This window comes from Stigmatopora argus, chromosome 10 (genome assembly GCF_051989625.1).
Source record: "Stigmatopora argus isolate UIUO_Sarg chromosome 10, RoL_Sarg_1.0, whole genome shotgun sequence".
Classification (NCBI taxonomy): domain Eukaryota; kingdom Metazoa; phylum Chordata; class Actinopteri; order Syngnathiformes; family Syngnathidae; genus Stigmatopora; species Stigmatopora argus.
In genome coordinates, this window is record NC_135396.1 from 14,340,884 (window position 1) to 14,365,134 (window position 24,251).

General features: G+C 42.2%; 2 protein-coding genes across 4 annotated transcripts in view; one reads left to right on the top strand and one right to left on the bottom strand.

The window, feature by feature from the left end:
- Positions 1–21,392, top strand: mmp28 (matrix metallopeptidase 28). Of its 3 annotated transcripts, XR_013303632.1 has the most exons (9): positions 1–278; positions 2,362–2,438; positions 4,667–4,866; positions 12,951–13,166; positions 16,026–16,271; positions 17,939–18,091; positions 19,040–19,207; positions 19,269–20,597; positions 21,245–21,392. XR_013303632.1 is itself a non-coding variant. In XM_077611884.1 (8 exons), exons 1-8 carry the CDS (start codon positions 168–170, stop codon positions 19,661–19,663), a joined length of 1,566 nt encoding a protein of 521 aa, XP_077468010.1. In that variant the 5' UTR covers positions 1–167; the 3' UTR covers positions 19,664–21,392. The 3 variants fall into 3 exon arrangements, 2 of the variants coding, with proteins under 2 accessions (XP_077468010.1, XP_077468011.1); XM_077611884.1 differs by having other exon boundaries at positions 19,269–21,392; XM_077611885.1 differs by lacking the exon at positions 21,245–21,392 and having other exon boundaries at positions 19,040–19,193; positions 19,269–19,613.
- The window catches only part of fam124b (family with sequence similarity 124B), a 12,753-nt gene continuing 7,308 nt past the window's right edge, over positions 18,807–24,251 (bottom strand). Inside the window, exons 3-7 of the mRNA XM_077611886.1 lie at positions 23,066–23,272; positions 21,847–22,227; positions 21,577–21,773; positions 20,799–20,943; positions 18,807–20,735 (exon numbers count right to left, since the gene is read on the bottom strand). Of these exons, the coding sequence (XP_077468012.1) occupies positions 20,233–20,735; positions 20,799–20,943; positions 21,577–21,773; positions 21,847–22,227; positions 23,066–23,272 (1,433 nt within the window). The 3' untranslated portion in view covers positions 18,807–20,232. The remainder of the gene's footprint in view (positions 20,736–20,798; positions 20,944–21,576; positions 21,774–21,846; positions 22,228–23,065; positions 23,273–24,251) is intronic.

Sequence of the window (24,251 nt, forward strand, 5' to 3'; positions counted from 1 at the left end):
GTGCAGGCTTGAACGTGAAGGGCGTGGGCTTCTACCGTCGACAGCCAAACTGAAGCGGGAGACCAAACATTTCCCTGCTTTGGTGTCACTGAAGACCCGTTGTCTCAATGGGGGGTGGATATTTTGAGCAGTAATGCCCCGTATGCCGACACGGTGGCCGCTCCACGATGAACCGGTGCCGGGCTGGACGTAGCGTGAAGCCCAATTGGATTTTGAGGCTGACCTGCTGGATGACGGCCTTCGTTGTCAGTTGCTCACCGCTTCCACTCAACCCTGAGGTACGTATACCGTAGATTTAAGAATTCCCAAATTAAAACAAAAACTATGGCTAGACTGGATTTAGACTTTAAACATTTTGGAATAGGTTAACATTTGTGTGACTATATAGTACTGTACAGTTACAAATTTGGAGAACTCCTGGGTCTTAATTACCCCACTTGTCATCAACACAGGAAAGGTGTGCGTTTACTTGTTTATTACTGCGGAAAACATTCTAAATGAATAGTGGGATAAGATGTACGTCTCACTGCTTTATCCTCTCACACTGGTCAAATATTTTTGGAAGTTTTTTTGTACAAATACCCCGTGGTGGGAAGAGTAGCTAAACATTTTACTCAAGTTAAAGTGGCGTTACTTCAAAATAATATCACTCAAGTAAAAGTAGTCATACAAAAAAATACACATTTTTCATTCATTTTTCGAACCCCTTTATCCTCATTAGGGTCCCGGGGGGTGCTGGAGCCTATCCCAGCTGACTCTGGGCCAGAGGCAGGGGGGCACCCTGAATTGGTGGCCAGCCAATTGCAGGGCACAAGGAGACAGACTACCATGCACACTCACACCCATACCTAGGGGCAATGTAGAGTGTCCAATCAGCCTACCATGCATGCTTTTTGAATGTGGGAGGAAACCGGAGTACCCGGAGGAAACCCACGCAGGCTGGGGAGAACATGCAAACAAATAGAAGCTAGCCTGCATACTAATCTTCTAACACCGGTGTATTATACTGGAGTTTAGCTCAAAATCAACTTAGGTCATTGGCCACACGTCATTTGTCACCTGGTCACGGCAGTCTTGAGGAAAATATTCATGTCAAAACAACAGAATGGACCACTTTCTGGCTGCATTCACTTCCTTTAAAAAAATGGAGGCTAACATTGACAGTGTTCATGTTTTTCCAATTTCCTACATAACAGGTATTAATCATTTCACAATAAAATGATTGAATTTGTTGGGAAAAAAACTGCTAGCCGCCTCAGTAACGAAACTAAACTGAAAAGGACGAGAGTGAAGACATTATCCATCCGTGACATCAATTGGTAGAAGTATACTGTAGTATTCTGCCCAATGGTGAAATGGGATTAAACCTTTTTCTTGTGCGCTTTTGGTTCATTTTAGTATAAATTGGCAGAGTCCACTGTCTAATTCAGTAATTATTTTGTTCCAACCCTCTGAAAAAAATATAAGAACCAGGATATTGGAATGGAAAAACATTTTTATTTGTTCTAATTCGCCATCTACTAATAGAGTAACTAATAAATATCTAGTGGTTATGATTGAATACTAAAAAGTACTTTTTGCACGGCAACGCGCTCGTAACATGACATAAACAGATTTAAATGAACTTGGATTACGATACAGACACTTAAAAATAAGTTTAATCTAACCTTACACTAAACTTAATTCAAATTTATTTTTTATTTTTTTACCTTTCTTGGCTCTATTTGCCCTGCCTCCGCCCTGACTTTCAGCTGCAGCTTTTAAAATGAACCTATCGAGGATTGTTTGCTTTTATCTTCCCTTCAAAATATTGAGAAATTGATGCACACAAATGTGCTCACAATAGGATAATGCACGACCACTTGCCAACTTTTCCGGGGTGTACTCCTCTCGTATTGGCAAGCAAGCTCCGCCACGAGTACACCACTCTCATATTTTTTAAAAAATGCAACGCTCCACCTAGTGCTCGTGGAGATCTTTACACGAGAGAGTTGCGGCGAGAAAGACAGTCATAAGCAGCCTCTCGCCTCTCGGCCACCTTACTGTCTCGTATCTCAATGCAAATATTTGCTCGGAATTTTACTCGTATCTCAAAATCCTCGTGTGTTAGGACACTCGTATGTCAAGGTATTACTGTACTTAGAATGTGTATCCATGCTTCCAAACTTTGTCCATCACAAAGAGTAGGGATTTTGACGGGTAGTCTGGATCAACACCAGAAAACTGATTATGTTCATTATCTATCAGAATGATGACTCCTACCGTAAAATTTGTTCTTTCTTGCTTTTTTTGTGTAATAGTGTATTGTAATTGGAGACAAACATTTCAAACAATATTATTTTTTGTTGATATCAATTTCAGGTGTTTTTGGAAAAATATGGCTACTTTCATGATGACAAATCTATCCACAATGCAGCTGAGATGGAGTCAGCAATCCGGTAAGTCCCTTCTCTAATAGCCACACAATCGTAATGTTAGGTGACAGATTTATTTTCGGTGATGACAACTAGATGGTACCCTTTGGTAATTAGTGGGGAGGCTCGTAGTAGGACAAGCCCCCAAGGGGTCTGTAAAACCACCCCCCCTGAACCCTTCCTGAACCACCCAGGAATTTCAAGAACCTTGCCTTCTGGCTTGCACGCTTCACTTGGAAAAAAATTGAACAAGCCAACGAGTGTCGGCTAAGCCAGGGACGGCAAACTCATCTTTCTCGCAGCCCCCATTCTATATATGGTTTCAGTCAGAATGTCATTATTTCTGCCCAACGATAGCTAATAAATCTAACGGGCTAAGTTGGGTTGAAGCCTAGGGGTCTCCGATCAAGAAGGGGCTACTCAATGGTGTCGTTGGGATCTCTTAGGGCTCCAAACAAGAAATCCATGGGGGCCTCATCCCACCCGTGCATGAGGAAAAAATATATATATATTTTTTGCACCCATAAACAATTATGTAAACAATGTATGAGACTACATCAAAAGAAAAACAAACCTGGCAGACAATATATAACATTATATATAATTTCATTTATGAGTAAAAATAAACTTACTTACCTATAAACACTTAAAATGACAGAATTATGTTAGGCTTTGTCAAAATACGTAAGGTTCAACGTTCCTATCAACTTCATTTTTGCTACTGTAGTACAAATTATAAATACAGTCATAACTCTACTTACGAAATTAATTGGTTCCAAGACTTTTTTCGTAACTTGAAAATTTCGTAAGTAGAGGTGTACTTTATATGTAAATTCTCTAATTCGTTCCACGGTCCTCACACAACTACCGTATTTTGCCGTTTAATATACCCGGGTATATTAAATGATTTTTGCTTTTTTGAGCCTCCCGTTTGTGCGCCGTTTAATATACCCCTGCCGTTTAATATACCCCTGCCGTTCTAATATACCCCTGCCGTTCTAATATACCCCTGCCGTTTAATATACCCGGGTATATTAAATGGGGGGGGGGTATATTAAACCGCAAAATACGGTACCAACTAAACCAGGGGTAGGGAACCTATGGCTCGGGAGCCATATGTGGCTCTTTCCATGGGTGCATATGGCTCTCCACTAACCTGTGAGGTAAAATATGAAAATCAATGGTGAGAGAGCTGAGTCCCGAACATACTAATAGGAGCATCATTGTGGCATTGACACTACCTCTACCACCACTTTAATCATAATTTTGTTTTTTATTACACTTCTGCATGCATGATATCATTGATACTGATTTATTAGCAACGTCATAAAAATGTTGTCAAAAGAATTCCTAGACTTTTTATACTTAAAAGTGGTGAAAGGACAAAAAGATCACACATTTTCATGTAATTTTACTTTTCAATTCTGAGAATGTCTCTCAAGAAATAACATTAGAAAATGTGAATTGTTTATGGCTCTCTCCGTCAAAAAGGTTCCCGACCCCTGAACTAAACCCTTTAAAATTGGTCAAAGTGTCCCAATTTTGCATGAAAGATGTGAGGAAACAGAAAAATGAGAGAAAATTATAAGGAAATGATTTATTAATGTCTTAAAATAAATAAAGCATATGAAAATGTGCCCTGCGCCGCTGAAATATCGCCCTCCAGGGCCGTTATAGATGTAATACCTATGTTTGTCCGCCAGATGGTGGCAATAACCAGTTCTACCAGGGACAAAAGCCGTCCACTTTGTAGTACATTTTAGACTTTTACGTGTGCCCTATGTGTATGTGTGTGAAAATAAGTGCTACATTGCATTTGTACAATTTTTAATCGCTTAATAAGGGGAGTTCAAAATAAAATCACGGATAAGGAAATGCATTTACTTTTTGGGGGATTTCGCAACTTGGATCTTTTTCCTATCTCGAGTCACTAATTTGCATATATCGCCATGGTGGCGATGAACATCCAATTCATTCAAACGGGGAAGACAAGGGATGCTCATGTTTCAGTACTATTGTTGGCGCCAGACGTCCAATCTGGGACTGGTAGATTAAACGAACGTTCATCAACCAGCCCAGTCCTGGATTGGGCATCCAGCAGCATCAATGGAGGCCAATGAATTAAAAGAGTGCCCTGTAAGAGTTTCAGTAAAAAATCATAATTTTTGCTACTTTTTTCAAAATGACATCTCAAATAGTATATGTGTGAGGACTTGAAATTTTGGCAAACATTTGTCATCTTCTCTTCTCAGGGAGTTCCAGTGGTTGTCTCGACTACCCATGACGGGTGAATTGGACAGTGCCACACTGAGGCAGATGGCTGCGCCGCGCTGCGGCATGTCAGACAAGGGCAGCCAACAGGTGTGGGCTCAGAGGGTAAACGTCATCTTCACTGCAAAGAAATGCGATGCGGGATCAGCGTGGTGCCGTAGGAAACGTTCTGCAGTAAAAAGTAAGTTGTTTGTGTGTGTGTTGCATATACAGTGGTACCTCGACATACGATCGTAATCCGTTCCGAGACTGAGATCGTTTGACGAGGTTCTCGTAACTCGAGCGGACGTTTCCCATTGAAATGAATGGAAAAAAATTTAATTTGTTCCAGCCCTCTGAAAAAACACCAAAAACAGGATATTGGATTGGAAAAAATGTTTTATTTCTTATAATTCCCCATCTATTAACAAAGTAACACATAACTAGTGGTTTAATAGAAATAAAATGTGTTTAATCTAACTAAAATTGGGCGGATTTCGCCGAGGGGAGAGGGGCACAAAAGGGGCAGGGGGCTTCGTTTTTTTTTTTCTCCACACAACGCACTCGTAAACGGAACAAACACTCCACCCTCACGTTCGCTATCGATGGGCTGTTTGCTGTCGTACTATTCCCTTCAAAATATTCCGAAAATGATGCATACAAATGTCCTCACAATCGGATAACGCACGACCACTTGCCAACGAGCAGCAGTCTTTTATCAGCGATCGCTCCGCTGCTCATGGGAGCTTCGGGGGCGATGGCTAGCGGCTCCCTTTTAGCTTGTAGCATCTGTGTTCACATCCGCTTTGAACGGCGCCTATGATAGAGTTGCTACCGGGGATGCTATTGCGGGGAGTTGCGAGCCAGTGCCCCTGATGTTCTTATGAGCAGCGAACGAGAAGTAATATAATACTCATCGTATTAGATAAAAATAACAGGAAATGCAGCAGCTGAGCTTACCCACGTATTGATTGTGGGTAAAGTTTTATTCTGAGAAAGAGTGCCATTGCCTGTCGGCGTTGTGTGCACGAGTATACTTAATTACCCAGAAAGCCCTCTTATCCCCGCGCATGCGTGTTGTGCGTTTCCTGGTCTGAATAACTAATTCGGTGCTCGTAAATATTGTTATACACGAAATATATGCAAAAAAGACAGTGCCATGGCCACCTGGCTTGGTCGCATCACGAAATTTTGATCGCATGACGGGTGAATTATTCGATCGAAATTTCCGTCGTAAGACGAGAATATTGTGTGACGAGGTACCACTGTACATTGACAAAAATCTTCTTTGACAATAGTGACACATGCAACATTCATTGATTAAGGCATCCCAACAAGCTAGGTCTCTGCTTGTTAAAGCACTTAGTTTTCCTACTGAATGTTTTTTAAGGCCTTCAGGGGAGTGTCCTAATTTTCTGCTTCAAACAACTGTAAAACTATTTACGGCTCAAAAGGTCAGTGCAATTTAACATTACTAACCACTGCCGCGTTTAACGGCAGTTAAGAGCACCCCTAAAATGCTAAATTTCTTGCAGACGATGATGTTCTATGTTGTTATTTTACAGTGTCCCCCTCCCTACTTTTATAAGATGCGAGTGCATATGCCTTCCTTCATTCAGCCATTATCCGAGTCGTCTATCCTCACAAAGGTCGCGGAGATGTTGGAGCTGTGGGATGTTCTTTTCATTTGTTCTGAAAGATCTGGTGAAACAAGTGTTAACAAAAATATAGGCAAGACATTATTGAAGGTTCCATGACCAGTTCTCTTTATTGGCTCGAGAAAAGGCGAGATTCTCGTTCTTCTGACTCCATTTTTTAAAGCCTTCATTGCCTTTGCCCAAAGTGGGCGTGAACCTAAACATTTGCTGAGGTAAAAGATTCTCAGAATATAACACCTTTCTTTCAACTAAAGCAGTGGTTCCCAAACTATCTTACCTGACACCCCCTTCTTGCTTCCAGTAGACCCACACGCCCCCCTCTCCCACTTCCTCTTTTGCTCATGTGAACTTATTTTATTTTATTGCATTTATTTCTTAGCATTGTTCAGGAAAACAGATCTCTGTTTGTATTAAATTTTAATAATGAAAGCCACTCAAACAAATAATAGTACATTCCAGAGACATTTTTTCTAAGTAAACTAAACACATTTGGTTGAAAGGGAGCGAAATAAAACTTTAGCAAACTGGCAAAATTGACCGGCAATTTTAAGAATCTAAATAAATTGAAAGCATTACATATAATATTTGGAAAGACTCATGAGACTTATGCACAATTTTATGAACTAATTTAATGAGATGGATGTTGTTGCTTCTTCCTCACAAGATCAGAAATCCTAGTAGTATCAGTGACGCGTTCAAAACGTGTAACAAAAACTAGCTTAATAGAAAAGGGGTTGGACCTTTGGAGTGGCTGCTATAATCATATTTTGCATGTATTTAATGGCAGATATTTGTTCTTTGATTTTATTATTCTTATAATCTATTTAAACATTTTTTTTAGCAGATGACTTCACGCCCCCCTTGAATTCTCTTTACGCCTCCCTATGGGGGCGCGCCCCCCAGTTTGGGAACCACTGAACTAAAGGAACAGGATGTCTAGGCAGGCCAGTAATGATCAAATTGGTAAAATATTTTCAACAGGCAGAACACAGTTAAATTGTTTATACAACAAACACCCAGAGTTACCTGCTGTTTTTCACACTTTGTTGTGTAGCCTCTGCCCAAACACAATGATCAAATTAGTGGCTATCACTTTGTTACGCAAACCTTTAAGTTAATAATTTTTATAGCAAATAATTTATAACAGAGCCTATCCAAGCCAACAATCTGCAGGAGGCAGGGCACCTTGAATTGGCTGCCAGCCAATTGCAGGGCACATTGTGACGAACGATCACGACGCGAACACCCACACGTTTGGAGTGTTCAATCAGCCTCCAACATATTTTTTTGGAATGTTGGAGGAAACCAGAGTACCCTGAGAAAAACCTTGCTAGCCACGGAGAGACCATGCAAACTCCACAGATAAGGCCAAAATCCACCAGGGATTGAATCCTGGATCTCAGAACTGTCAGCCGGACGTGCAAACAACTCGTACGCCGTTTTGCTGGCTACATGTTAAAATTTCCCTCTTTACTCTCCTGCAAAAAAAAATCTATCTGATTTCTGTACTGTATATACAGTAATCCCTGGATTATTGCGTCTTCACTTTCTGCTATTAATTATTATTTTTTAAATTATTTTTATTTTTAAGATCATAAAAATGTGAAAATCGATGCTGAAACTCGTAAGCGGAAGCCACTTTTGATACTAGTACTCAGCACTGAAGAAAAAAAAGTTATACAGTAATCCCCCGATTATCGCGTCTTCACTTTCCGTTATTAATTATATTAAATATTTTATTATTTTTTTAAGATCATAAAAATTTGAAAATCGATGCTGGAACTCATAAGCGGAAGCCACTTTTGCTACTAGTACTCAGCACTGAAGAAAAAAAAGTTATACAGTAATCCCTCGATTATCGCGGTTAATGTAGACCAGACATGGCCGCGATAAACGAAAAACCGCAAAGTAGGGTCACCTCTATTTAAACAAAATATATATATATGTATATATATATATATATATATATATATATATATATATATATATATATATATATATATATATATATATATATATATATATATATATATATATATATATATATTTATTTATTTATTTATTTATTTATTTATTTATATATATATATATATATATATGTATGTATATGTATATTTTTTACTTCAGTGCTGAGTTCTAGTACCAAGCGATTGACAGGGGAGTGGCTTCCGCTTGCGAGTTTCAGCATGGATTTTCACATTTTTATGAACTTACAAAAAAAATCCCCCAGAAAAAAATCTGCCATGTTGTGAAACCGCGAAAGTTGAAGCCGCGATATTCGAGGGATTACTGTAATAGGGGCGACCCTACTTTGCGATTTTTCGATTATCGCGGCCATGTCTGGTCTACATTAACCGTAGAACCAATTCAGGGAGTCCACTGCCTACTGCCCAGAGCTGGCTGCAATAGGCTCAGGCACCCCCACGACACTTGTGAGGATCGGTGGAATGAAAAATAAATAAATTCTCAGAACTGCTTTCTTTCATGGCAAGGAATTCATTTTAACGGCATGAAGAGACAACCGTTCGCCTGCCTCTCAAAAGGAAGCTTTTTGAATTCCTGGGAAAAAAATAAATAAATCAGTGGCACTTTGGTGCCGTTCGCAATCAGAAGTAATTTTTTGCATCAGGCTATCTTTGCGTAATTGCAGTGCGTGTTTGTACGTGCTGGCAGAGTGATTCCAGGGCACGAAAGAAAATAGTTCTGAGCGGGGAACATCCTTGCTGCATTTATGTGTGAAGCTATCACATTCCTCTATGACACAAAAAAGTTGGCTAACGTTCCGGGAATGTAATGACGGCAGAAGTGTGCTGCTGCCTCTTCATGTAACATGTTCCATCTGGCATGCATATCCACAATTCACTGACTGTTTTGACACTACTGGCCTCAAATCCAAGAGATACAGCCGTTGATATACGTTATTTGCCAGCCAGTGAATAATCATTGTCAGCCCTTCCATTTCACATGGAATGGACGTCTATGCTGTCAATGGGATGCAATGACCTATAAACATCCCTTTTCTACCTCCCAAGGATAGAACATCATGTATTGAATGGCATATCATTTTGTTTCAGGCTCCCAATGATATTTGGGAAATATTTCTCATTTTAAATACTGTACTGTAATACCTTGTGTAAGATAAGATGATGACCCAACACCTTGAGATACGAGCTCTATGCGTTCCGGGACCAAGCTTGTATGTCAATTTACTCGTACCTCAAATCCATTTTTCTCATAGAAATGAACTAAAATCAAATTAATCTGTTCCCACCCCCTGAAAAACACCAAAAAACAGGATATTGCAATGGGAAAAAACATCTTTTATTGGTTCTAATTCACCACCTACTCACAAAGTAACAAATACCTAGCTAGAGGTTATGATCTTCAATACTAAAATGTGACAGTCATTCTACTTTTGCCCTTCGATCGGCTGGCCACCGATTCAGGGTGTCCCCTGCCTCTGGCCCATAGGCATCTGGTATAGGCTCCAGCACCCCCGCGACCCTAATGAGGATATAGCGGTTCAGAAAATGAGATGAGATGACATGAATTTAGATTACTATACACACTTAAAAATAAATTTTAATCTTACGTTACACTAAATTTAAACCTTCTTGTGCGATAACCGGGGCAAAGATGTTAATATATTCCCCCACAGCTTTCGAGGCGGAACTTCCAGTTTCTCGATTTTTAAATTTATCAAACCAGCCACGGCTCGCTCGGAAGGGTTTCGCTAGTGTCTTTTTCAGATTCTTGCTTTGCTTTCAAATCCATGTAGATTTTTCTCAGATTGTCGACTCGGTCACGCTATCTCCAGTAAAAAATGCAACCTGTACTTACGCGAGGGAGATGCGGCAAGAAAGCCAGTGCGCTGTTATCATAAGCAGTCTCTCGCGTACTCGGCCACCAGGCTGTCTCGTATGCTCGTATCTCAAATTTGTCGCGTACCTCAAAGCAAATATTTGCCCGGAATTTTCCTCGTGTCTCAAATTTCTCGTATGTTGGGCACTGGTATGTTAAGGCATCACTGTATTGTTTCTTAAATATGGTATAGTCTGACTTACAGCTAACACTCAAAATGTAAATAGGAAGGTGGGATTTTACTTTGAATTGCAGTGCATGCTGAAACTGAGAAGGCCGAAAAACAAACCTTGACTTGCTTGATGTGCTGGACATTCCCACTAATATTTACAGAGCTTGGCATTCCCCAGATAAGTGCTGTGAGAGTGATAGATGGAAGTGTGCGTGAGGCTGTACTTTTCGCAGGTGCATTGAACTCAGCACCTATAAACATCTGACTTATCCTAAGTGGAATTCAACACAATTTGGCCATAATGTAGATAGAATGGGTAGAAAGTGCATTTGGACGAAGCTGTTTTTTTGTCACCAAGTCAATTAACCATGTTAGTTTAAAATGGAGTTTGCACTAATTGATGACAACGAACAGCCTTTTTTTACCACACTTTGGAATGATACCACTGTATAGTGGTTAGTTAAAGTTAATATACAGCACACTTTGTATTCAACGAAAAAATGAATGTTTCCTAATTATTATCATTTGATTCTTAATAAATTAATTTTGATTTATTTAACTCAAGTGGCTAGCGTGTCGGTTAAGGGTCTCAAACTTAACTCATTCATTCATTCAACTTCCGTACCACACATCCTTGTAAGGGTTGCGTGGGTTGCCAGAACCTATCCCAGCTGACTTTGGGCGAAAGGCAGACTACACCCTAGACTAGTCGCCAGTCAGCCGTAGGGCACACACAAAGACAAACAACCATTCACATTCAATCATGCCGCACCCTGCGGGAATCGAGCCCGCACCTGCCTTGACTGAAGTCAGGCGAGTGAACCTCTACGTCTACACCATCAGCCGGCTATCACTTAATTAACTTTAATTCATAATTTTTAATAAATATAACTGCATGAATGAATTTATTAATTTACTATATTTTTAAAGAACACTTTACAGTGTTCAACCAACCTTCTGTACATGTTTTTTAGGATGTTGGAGGAAACCGTAGAACATGCAAACTCCACACATGAAGATCAGAACCCACCAGGGATTGAACCCTCGGTCTCTAAACTATCAGGCAGATGTTCCACAGATATTCCACAGAACCATTATTCTCCTTTCTATTTATTCATTCATTTTCCAGCCAACTACAGGCATCAGGCAGGGGACTCCCTGAATTGGTGGCCAGCCAATCGCAGGACACAATGAGATGGACGACCATTGACGCTCACACTCATACCTAGGGGCAATTTAGAGTGTTCAACCAGCCTACCATGCATATTTCCTGTAGTCAACAGCATTAAGACTGTCACGCTTATACAGAAGCTGTAATTCCTGTTATCTGCTCATTTGACTCACTCCTCCTAAGATAAGAACAGCACCACTACACTGGGCATCGTTGAAGTGACTTCCATAAGGGAAGTTGTGGAATGTCTAGTGTATCTGACTTCCTGGCCTCTCAACTGCCCACAGGGAATACTTACCACGGAAAACTGGAGAGAAGGCGCCTGGACTCAATTCTGTACAATCTCTTTTACAAGTTCAAAAGGAACTACGGCCACGCAGCTCCCTTCACTGGCAAAAATGAACTAAATTACCATATTTTCTCGCATATAAGCCGCCCCGCGTATAAGCCGCACCCTGAAAATTGTCTTAAAATCGTTGGATTTTACAATTTCTCGCGTATAGTTATTTTCTATGGGAAAATTGATTTGAGACATGAGTCTCACAAAGCACGGACAAATAGATTTGAGGACAGGTTTTTTTCCCACAGCCATCGGGACTCTGAACTTGCGTTAGCACGACACACAATCCCTGCTGTGCAATAACTTCGGGGAGTGCAATAACAATGTGCAATATCTTAGATTGTGCAATATTTTAGAATTTACCTAGCCAGGATGTGACTTTTTATACTTTTATATTACTACTATTTATGTTTTTTTTACCGGGAAAACACACTTTGTGGAGTAGCACCACCAATTTCGTTATGCGCAGCTGTGTATGATGACAATAAAGGCTTTTTGATTTGATTAGAATAAATTGAGACACGAGTTCGGTCCAGGAACACATTAAGCTCGTATCTCAAGGTATTACTGTATGTGAAACACGTGTTTATGACCACATGCACTTAATTAAAGTATGTTTGTGCTGTAAACACCACAGACAAATCCGCAAACGCTCAGGCTGTTTGCTACAGAAGTTGAGTCATCTAGCTATCTTTTTTTGGATAATTCGTAATTTTCATTTGTAAATTGTGGCTCTCCTTGGAAACAATTTGGAATGCTGTATATAAAATTACGACACGTTATTAATGTCTACCTACTGTTGTATTGACTTTTGCTTTTAAAACTGGATTGATAATGACAGATGTCCAATTCATTTAAACTTCGACAACTGGCTGTGAATGTCACGTTTCAGTGCCATTGGCTTTCAATAGACGTATTAGAATCCATTTTGATGAAGGCCAGACTCTCCCAGTCAAAATGGATTGGACGTCCACCATGAACTATGGCAGCCAATACGATTGACGAATTCCCCATTCTGGGTTAATAGAGCTTGAAATTCCTCCAATTTTCACACTCTGTTTTACTTTTGTTTGTATATGTGTAGCAGACAAGTGGTCCAAACATCACCTGGCTTACCAGATTGTTAACTGGCCTGGCCACCTGTCCCTGAGGTCAGTGCGACTGGCAGTGAAGGCAGCTTTCCAGCTGTGGAGCAACGTGTCAGGCCTCGTGTTCCAGGAAGCCCCCGAAGGGCCAGCAGATATCCGGCTGGCATTTTATGAGGGCGATCACAACGACGGGACCGCCTTTGACGGACCAGGTCTGGGTTAAAGTCCATTTACTATCGTCTGAAATTTAATTTGGTGTTGTGCAGTCAATTTTAGTTATGTAGTGCCATTGCATTCAGTTTTGTGGCCGGATGATTCGCCTAAAGACGTTTCGCCGACGGACGTTTGACAGACGGACAGGTCGCCGAATGGACGTTCCACCGAACGGTCATTCGGCCGAACGGCTGTTCGGCCGAACCTCCGTTCGTATATAGACGTTTTTTTTTGCCTTATCGCGACATCATCGCGACATTTTACCGAGGAATTCACTTCCCTGGGCTCGGTTCTAATGTCCAAAGAGCTCCAGTATTTGTATTTAATCATTAAATGCTGTTTTAGGATGAATTTGACCCGATTGCTGTCATTTCACGGCTCGGTTCTGCTACATCTGCCCGCCCAAGAGTGCTTATTCCCGGGCTGACATGCCCGCCCAAGAGTGCTTATTCCCGGGCTGCCATTGACGGTAGACTAATAAATTAAGAGTGATGAGCGGCAAAGGGAAATGAATCATTGATTTTTACTATCATTTGGACAACGCCGGCAGCGGGCCGGATTAAAAATCCTAACCGGCCGTATATGGCCCGCGGGCCGAGGTTGAAAAACTTGTACACACACGATCCGGGGGCGGGGCGAGCGCGCGAATCCCGTTTCGGCGAAACCTCCGTTCCGCCCGAACAGCCATTCGGCCGAAAGACCGTTCGGTGGAACGTCCATTCGGCGACCTGTCCGTCTGTCAAACGTCCGTCGGCGAAACGTCTTTAGGCGAATCATCCGAGTACCTTCATATTTATATTTTTTACATTATTTTTATTATTTAATATTTTTTATATTTTGTATTTATTATTATTATTATTATATTAATATATAATTTAATAATTTATTATTTATTTTTATTAATTTCCCAAATACGGGATGAATAAAGTTATCCAATACAATCCAATTTATGGATTTGATATCATGATCTAAAATTAAATTTGTCATTTACACTTTGAAAACAACAACAATCAACCTTATGAGAAATGATTTCTATTTCCAACTTCTCAAATCGCAATTTGTCTTAAAATTCTGACGCTTTCAAAAAGGAATTACATATAAATGATTTTAGTAATTTACGTTCCATGTCAAATACTTATTTATTCCTATCAGAGGTGTGGGTAAACTTTGACCTATTCCACTTGACACTGGGCGAGATAAATATTTATGTAAAAATAATGATTTAAAAAAAGGACAAACTTTTTTTCTATAAAAAAGTGTAACTTGAGATTTGCTATATTAACATTGGCAACAAATTGGTGATGCGATCTTAATTTGCTTTTGGTTTCAAAATTCTGACCTAATTCTCATATATATTACAGTGGTATACGAGCTTAATGCGTTGCGGGACCAAGCTTGTATGTCGATTTACTCGTATCTCAAATCAACGTTTCCCATAGAAATGAACTAAAAACAAATTAAATCGTTCCAACCTTCTGAAAAACACCAAAAAACAGGATATTGGAATGGAAAAACATTTTTATGTGTTGTAATTTACCATCTATTAACAGAGTAACAAATAACTAGTGGTTATGATGTTTAATAGTAGTAAAATTAGACAGATTTCGCGGAGGGGAGAGAGAGAGGGACAGAGAGAGACTTTTTGCACGGCAACACGCTCGTAACATAACATAAACAAATTTAAATGAACTTGGATTACGATACAGACACACTCAATAAGTTTATTCTAACCTTACACTAAACTTAATTCAAATTTTGTTTTACATTTTGATACCTTTCTTCTCCCGGGTTGGCTGGATTTGCCCCGCCTCCACCCTGACTTTCAGATGCAACCTATCGAGAGTTTTGCTTTTGTCTTCCTTTCAAAATATTCCGAAAATGATGCACACAAATGTCCTCACAATGGGATAACGCACGACCACTTGCCAATGAGAAGTAGTATATACTCCTCTCGTATTATCGAGCAAGCTCCTCTGCCATTCTGCACTGACTAACGGGGAAAAAAACACACAAAAATAAACACTCCGCCCAGTGCTCATAGAGACATTAGATGAGGGAGTTGCGACGGGAAAGATAGTGCCCATGTTGTTCTCAAAAGCAGCCTCTTGCGTTGGCCACACCTGGCTGTACGCTCGTATATCAAAATTTGTCTCGTAACTCAAGGTAAATATTTGCTCGAAATTTTAGGTACTCGGACGTTTCGTCGAAAGACGCTTGGTCGGCCGGACGTTTGGTCGACCGGACGTTTGGTGGAACGGACGTTTGGTGGAACGGACGTTTGGTGGAACGGACGTTTGGTGGAACGGACGTTTGGTGGAACGGACGTTTGGTGGAACGGACGTTTGGTGGAACGGACGTTTGGTGGAACGGACGTTTGGTGGAACGGACGTTTGGTGGAACGGACGTTTGGTCGCCGGGTTGTTACTGTTGAAACCAGCTCTCAAAATTATAATCATGAGAGAGAGAGAGTGAGTTTAATATCTAAATATCTAATATCAAAATATCAACAGTAAACTCTGTCATAATTTGACAGCGAGCGAACCCGGCGACCAAACGTCCGTTCTACCAAACGTCTGTTCTACCAAACGTCTGGTCGACTAAACGTCCGGGGACCAAACGTCCGGGGACCAAACGTCTTTCGACGGAACGTCCGGTCACGAAATTTTACTCGTATCTGAAATTGCTCGTATGTCAAGGTATTAATGTATTTCTTTTTGAGGAATCGCTAGACATTTCTTTCATGTAGTCCGAATGAGTTGGAAATCGAATATCTACTGAAATCTTACACGTGGTTCACTCATCTCATATTCTGAAATGAACGGGAGACCCTTTGACTTTGCATTTTTTTTACCTTACAGGAGGAACTCTGGCTCATGCTTTCCTGCCCCGCCGAGGGGAAGCTCACTTTGACAAGGCCGAGAGGTGGAGCCTAAATGGCAACAAGGGCCATAATCTGTTCATAGTGATGGCTCATGAAATTGGGCACACGCTAGGTCTGGAGCACTCACCCGTGCGTCATGCCCTCATGTCGCCGTACTACAGGAAACTGGGTCGCAATCTAGTGATGAGCTGGGATGACGTTGTCGCTGTGCAGCAGCTGTACGGTCAGATATTTGGCTTTGGTTGGAACTATGTCTTCAAATGTATCATTCACCTCAGTAGCCTTGTAGCATGTATCCACTTAAAACACGTCAATAGACAAGCAATATGTCTCGGCACGAGGACGTAAACATAGCCACAATTCCACTATAAGTCCGTTGTCGTCTCCGTTTGATGATGTCACGGAGGAAGGACTGTCTCATTTCTATAAACATATCAACCTCCTCTTGCCTAGATCCTCTCTCAATATCCTGTCTCCCTACTTGAATTTCTGGTGGGAGGTGCTAGACAGGGTGCGCAAACTGATCCTCGAGGGCTGCAGCAGGTTTTGGTCTTTTTTCCATACGGTCCAGCACAGATGGTTTAACCAATAAGGTTTCGGCAGAAACAAAAACAACCTTACTGCAATCAACCGGTTGTAGTCTTACAACACCATATTGGTTAAAAAACTGCTGTCTTGATGGTTTGTAATGAAAACCTATAAGAAATAGTTTGTCCACCATTGGGGTAGCATGTACCGTTCATACAAATGCACCGTCGTACCTCTACTTATGAAATGAATTGGTTCAAGAACTTTGTTCGTAACTTGAAAATTTCGTAAGTAGAGCAGTACTTCATATGTAAATTCTCTAATTCGTTCCATGGTCCTCACACGTCTACCAACTAAACCCTTTAAAATTGGTCAAAGTGTCCCAATTTTGTATGAAAGATGTGAGAAACGCACAAAATGAGAGAAAACTATAAGAAAAATATTTATTAACGTCTTAAAATGAATAACAAGCATACAAAATCTATCCATGTTGAAGCATATGCGCACACGCATTTCCCTATGACCTGACGGCGTCAGAAAGCTGTCCACTTTGTAGTACATATTGGACTTTTATGTGTGCCCTGTGTGTGTGAGAAAATATGTGCCGCGTTGCATTTGTACGGTTTTTATCACTTAGTAAGGGGAATTGCAATCATTAATAAGGGGAACATTTAGCCGAGGTTGACAGGTATGTAAGATAGAATCTTGAAACACGGATAGTGGTTGTTATGAGACAGCCAATGAGAGCCCAGTAGAGTGTAGCGAGGTTCTAAAGTGCAAATCAATGCAGCCGCACTAATATTTTCAAAATAAAATAACGGATAAGTCGACTTATTTCGTAACTTGGATCTTTTTCGTATCACGAGGCACTATTTGCATATAAAAAGCTTTCGTAACCTGAAAATTTCGTACCTAGAGGCATTCGTAAGTAGAGGTATTACTGTACACGTAAACATGCACTAATTGTGCAACATGGTTTGAGACTTGCTCATGCACGTGAAGTGGCTTGTTGCGAAAAGTGGTACATAAAACTGGAATGTTTATTAAATACCTAAAACAATGTCATGGTGGAGAAAACTGGATATTTTCTTTGCACTATCATTTAAAACAAAACCAACCAAGACATTTCACATCGTTGTTGGATCACTCATAGCTGAGTTTCTTTTTTTAAACATGACACAAATTGATGCTCCCTTTCTAGTAGTTGTAATAGTATAAATAGCTAGTGAGACATTGCAGTTGGATCCCTGTCCATATAAAATGACGGGGACCAGAAGCATTTATTTATAGTGGTGAAATAATCACTGCTTTAAGTTGACACTCAATTTTGAGCTGTGAAAATGATTCCACCTCATTTTTCAGGTAAGCCCCCAGGCGATCGGCTGGTGCGTGTCCCGGGTAAGGTGCTGCACGCCGCACTGGAGGAGTGGGAGTCGATGGACCTTCACGAGGGGCACGACAGCAACGGCCTGCCGCTCTACTGTCGGTCTGGCATGTTTGACGCCATCACTGTCGGTCAGTCATCACTTGCGACTGGGAATTCAATGTATAGCGACAATGATTTGCAATTTTACTCATGGTCATCTGTTAACATTTATTAGTAATATTCATGTTCACACTGATAAACATCATAGATTTGACAAAATAATAATTAGCTCTGAATTTTATGGCTGCAACATGTTCCTTTACAGATTAGAATTTTGGCATTCTATCGAAGCAAACACGGAACTGACCTCATTGAAATATTAGAGCCAATTAATTTATACTTCAAGTCCATTTCTTACATTTCACTCCTTTAATATGCCAGCACCATGACTACTCTGGCGCCCACTGCTGGAAACATCATGTAGTACAGTAACATTTGTGCTAAAAACAGGCCTAGGTTTTGTTCGTATTAATATTTTCCGAATGTATAATAGGGCGGCCTCGCGGATGAGTGTTTAGCGCGTTGGCCTTACAGCTCTGGGGTCCTGGGTTCAAATCCAGGTTGGTCCACCTGTGTGGAGTTTGCATGTTCGCCCTGGGCCTGCGTGGGTTTCTTCAAGGTACTCCAGTTTCCAAACCGGCTTATCCTCACTAGGGTCCCGCGTGGTGCTGTCCAATCACCCTACCATGCATGTTTTTGGAATGTGGGAGGAAACTGGAGTACCCGGAGGAAACCCACACAGGCCATTTGAACCCAGGACCCCAGAGCTGTGAGGCCAATGCGCTAAACACTCAAGCTGCTGAGCTGCCCCCTTGTATAAGGGTTAAAAAAATACAACAACAAAAAACAATAAAATCCATCAATCCGAATGAAATGGCACTACGTAACAAAAAAAAAAACACCAGAAACATACATATTAGAAAAATGTAATTGAATATTTAAATTATTATTTTGATTCTTGCCTCTGAGGTGGACACGATAAAGGGCTTGTCTATCCCATTGAATATATAACCAAGCAATTGTTATGTTGAACTCAGACACCAACGGGACAGTACTGGTCTTCCGAGGCGGCGTGTACTGGACCACGTCAGCAGAGGGGACCTCGTGCGGCCCCATGTCTCTCCATCAACGTTGGCCTGACCTCCCGCCCACCATCGACGCGGCCGCCTTCTCACCCCTGGACGCCAAGTGGTACTTCTTCAAAGGTGCTCTTCCCCATCCGCCCGTTTTCTACCTATCCGACTGAGTAGCTTGTTTTTCCTTCAGGGAAGCGCATGTGGCGCTTTTCAGGCCAAATATTGGACACGGGGTTCCCCCGGGAGAGCGTGGACGTGGGCCTACCGCGCCACCCAGACTGCGCCTTCTTCTACGCCCCGCTGGGTCACATGGTGGTGCTCAAGGGCTCTCGTTACTTTGTCCTCAACCTGCAAGACCTGAAGGGAGAGCCCTATTACCCCCGCCATCTTAAAGACTGGAAAGGCATCCCACAGGGCACCAATGGGGCGCTGAGCCGTCCGGATGGCCGCCTCTATTTGTTCAGGGAGCGCCACTTCTGGAGGTTTGACCCACTCAAGGTGAGAGTCACTCGGGTGGGCCAGTGGGTCAAAGAGCTGAGCTGGACTGGTTGTGGTCAAGCTCCTCACAAGAAGGACATCCATTGACCAGCAGGGGGTGCTCAACTTTTGCCAGTTTGAGGTTTTGGATTTTCCAATGCCACCGCAGCTTATCGTATTTTCTCGCGTATAAGCCGTATTTGTAAGTAAAATAATGATAACTTAATCAAGGGTACAGTTTATAAGAATTACTGCATTGCTATACTGTTTTTCACCAACAGATGTTGGGAAATTAACAATTACTATTTGTTGGTTATTTTCTGTTTTGCAGTAAGAAAACAACCATTACTGAATGAATTACTAACTTCCTTATGATATTAATCCTAATGTGCTTTTGATTCATACAGTATCTCAGAAATACCACGTGCAGGGATATTCGCTTCAGAGTAACACATCTGAACTCCTTATTAATACCATATGGAGGTGAAAATTGTGAATCAGAGGGCGATGTCTACGTGAGAAATTGTAAAATTCAGCAATTTTAAGGTAATTTTAAGGGTAGGCTTATGGAAAATATGATACTTCTACTCATGAAATACTTCAAAGTAGCACGTAAACCAGAGTTGGATGTGAACGAGCTCCAGCTGCAGTTCATGTTCCAAAGTTCTCCCACATCCTCAGATGAAGAACTCGTCTGCTGACTCCTCTGTTTTTACCAGCGATGACAACGACTTGGCAAAAAGCTCTGCAGCAGTGCCGCCATCCTTGCTGTGACGAGGATTGGGGGACATTGTTAGCGGCGCTCTCAAGTTCTCAGCGTTGTTGGAGTAAGCCGAAGAAAACCACTTTCCGGCGGGGGGCCGGTCTTTGCCAGAAAGGCAGGAGGCCGCAGACATCTGTGGCTGGCACCGGTTCAAAAGCTCCAGCGACAAAGAGCGAGTCACGACGGGGCCCACGGCCACCCCCGTGTCCACGTTGGTCTCCCCCTCGTCCTCCTCCGGGAGCAAAGGAGAAAGTGAGCGAGCGACGGGAGGACGTAGAGGTGAGTCGGAAGCTGGTGGGGCGGGGCTGCTGCGCTGGGACGAGTAGCAAGAGCTTCCCTGCGTAGAGCTGCAGCAGCTACCGGACCCTTGGCTACCCGGTAGTTTGTCCGCAGCGCCTTCGCTGGCGGCTCTGGGTCCTGCGGACGTGAGAACTAATCTTTACTCTCCTCGTGTTGAATGGACAAGCCGCTGCTTCTTACCTTGTCGGTAGTTTTGCCAGGCCGGCGGGGAATGGAGGTCGCTAGGCGACAGGCTTTTCAGATGCAAGGCCCGAGGGGCTGCAGCGGGGCAGGCCAGGGGGAAAGCGCAGGTCAAAGGTAGCGCGGGTTGGGGTGACTCTTTCACCTAGAGCGCAGAACCATTTGGATTTAGAGATTTTGGAAGAAGGATAAAAAGACAACTTGCAAATTCCTGTGATTGACATGCCAAGAGTACAGTTGTGGGTACGCTCTACTTCCCCAAAAATATATATACAGTAATACTTTGACATACGAGTGGCCCAACATACGAGAAATTTGTGATACGGGTAAAATTCCGAGCAAATAGATACCTTCAGATACGAGCATACGAGACAGCCAGGTGGCTGTGACGTGAGAAGCTGCTTATGATAACAGTGCAGTGTCTTTCTCGTCACATCTCTCAACAGGCTCTTACCGCCATGTGGACAAACACGAGTATTACATCACCCAATATAACGGCCGCGGAGGGAACTATTTCAGCGGCGCAGGGCACATTTTCACAGGGATTTTTGGCCATTATATTAATTTTAAGACATTAAAAAAATCATTTTTTAAATAATTGTTCTCATTTGTGTTTCTCACATCTTTCATACAAAATTGTGACACTGACCAATTTTAAACGGTTTAGTTGGCAGTTGTGTGATCACCGTGGAATGGAGGAAATTTATATATAAAGTACACCTAGTTACGAAAAAAGTTCTGTAACCAATTAATTTCGTAAGTAGAGGTATGACTGTACCTGGAAGAGAACCTTGTTTCCATCCAGGTCTTCCGTCTGCCAGCGTGAGCCGCTGATGGGTGTGCAGGGGTTGGGCAGCAGCGGTACCAATTGACCAATTTCCTCCACACTGAACTGCAACACGGCAGAGTTACAGGGCTCCACACGGACCCCCTCCGACACTTGTTTTAAAGCGAGCTGCAGGCAAAGCCCGGGTTCTGTATAGTTGCAAAAAGTGCAAAAGTTTACAACCCTCGCTGTGATCGGGATACTTAAAAATGTGAAGCTTGCCTGTGTGTAGGGTGAACCAGCAAAAACCCATCTTCTGCTCTTCCGCCCGCCTCTGCAGCACTGTCTCGTAGAAGCGCACTGCGTCCTCGTAATTGTCGTAGCCGCTGTACAGCGTGACGCGTAAGATCTCCCCCCCGCAGTGCACCGGTCGAACGGCCCACACGGGCATGCCCGCGCCCAAGCTGAAAAAGTCTTGACTGGGCAGAAGGTACGGTTGCAGTGGAGTGGTCTCGTCGGCGGAGATGCGGAGCCTGGACGTCTTGCAGCTTTCTGTGTGGTGGTATTTCCAGGGTGGTCGCTGGAAGAAGTCTAGAACTTTCAGGATGCGCAGTTCTCCGTAGGCCTCATGGAGAAAGAAAGTGATGGCCAGAGAAGGAGAGGCTGGAAAAAAACATGTCCACGATTTAGTGGAGCAGAAAAGTAAAAATAAGGATTTATGACGGAAAAATACATCATAGGCAAGAATATCCCGAAACTGACTTTTTGACTTCCCATCTAATCCGATTTTCTCAAGATATAATTTGGCGATACAGTAACCCTCGAATATTGCGGTTAATGTAGACCAGACATGGCCACGATAAACGAAAACCGTGTAGTAGGATCACCCCCAGAATTACTACCACAATACATGTTTTCGCACCTATACAGAAATACAAGCCAATCATATACACTGTTGCCAACAGAGAGCAGTGTATCCTCCCAAATCATTAATTTCCTTTCATTTTCTGAAGCATCCTCACGAGGGGCACGGGGCGGGGGGGTGCTGGACCCTATGTCAGCTGCCTACGGGCATGAGGTGGGGGACACCCTGAATTGGTGGCCAGCCAATCGCAGGACACAAGGAGACAAACAACCATTCACACCACACTCATACCTAGGGGCAATTTAGCGCGTTCAACCAGCCTATAACGCATGTTTTTGGGATGTGGGAGGAAAACAGAGTACCCAGAGGAAACCCACGCAGGCCCGGGAAGAACATGCAAACTCCACACAGGTGGGAAATGACCTGGATTTGAACCCAGGACCCCAGAGCTGTGAGGCTGCAACGCTAACCACTCAAGAAAACTAAATACAGCAATTTTAAAACGACTCATTACAACTCAACACTAAATAAACATTTAATCGGAGTAGTTAAATTTAATTTAAACTTTTCATCTCAACAACTGACTTGCAAAGTAACCTGAAAAGGAACATTTCATGTAAAACCTTGTGCACATACCAGATAGCGGACAGAGGCGAGCACTGCCTTTAAGAGGAGATGCCCTCTCCGATACATGAAAGATATGGAGGCTCGGGCAAAGGCGGCGTAGTAGACGGTCCAAGCTGTGCTGTAGCAAGAGTGAATCTCCCGGGTTGGCCAAGAGATGTAAATTGACAACAGAGAGACGCCGCTGCTGCTCATGGGCACGCTGGCTCGTGACCTCAGCTGGCAGAAGGAAATACAAACAAGAGTTCAATTCTTGGATTTTTCAAAATGTACGCAGTGTTATATTCCTTCAATTTCATTAAATGAGCAGAATACAGACGCTCCCCTACTTACGAACATTCAACTTACGAACAATGGTACATACGAACATGTCTGCAAATTGCGTTTAAGTCCAAAAATGTTCGCAAGTCCAATTTTGTATTTCGCGCCTTTTTCGGAGTAGTACTTCTTTCCGCCGCTAATACCGACGCCTGGCGCTGTGAGAGCTCAGCTCACCCAGCATCTACCTTCTTCTTCGTTGCAATGCGGAAGTGCGTGAATGTATCTCCAGTGTGCAAAGAACCTTTTTCATTTGTATCATTAAATATCTCATGCATCCAATATTGAATATGGTTGGTAAAAAGCTAAAGGCTTCTATTGAGGGAGTTGCAAGGAAGAGGCAAGCCATTTCATTTGAAACGAGTGGCAATAATAACGAAGCTTGATGCGCGTGAGAGTGGTGAGCGTTTCACGGGCATTGAATCGTTCGACCGTCAGTACCATTTATAAACAGAAAGATCGAGCAGCAGGACCCAAATATTGAATGTTGCACAAAGTTTGCAAATCAATTGAATGATGCCATACAGTGCTACCGCATCAGGACCCAAATATTGAATGTTGCACAAAGTTTGCAAATCAATTGAATGATGCCATACAGTGCTACCGCATCATTTATGATGAAAAAAAGAAGAAAACTGCAATCGTCATTAGGTCGCTTCTTTTGGCCAGTTTCTAATACATAAATCTCTCTCTCTCTCTCTCTCTCTCTCTCTCTCTCTCTCTCTCTCTCTCTCTCTCCAGTACTGTACATATTCTCTCCATTTTATTAAATGTTTTTTTTTTCAGTACAAACCAATGCGTGTTACTTATACAAGCCTTAAACATACAAATGCACTTATATAAACCTTCAATATACTTATATCGGCCTTAAACATAAATT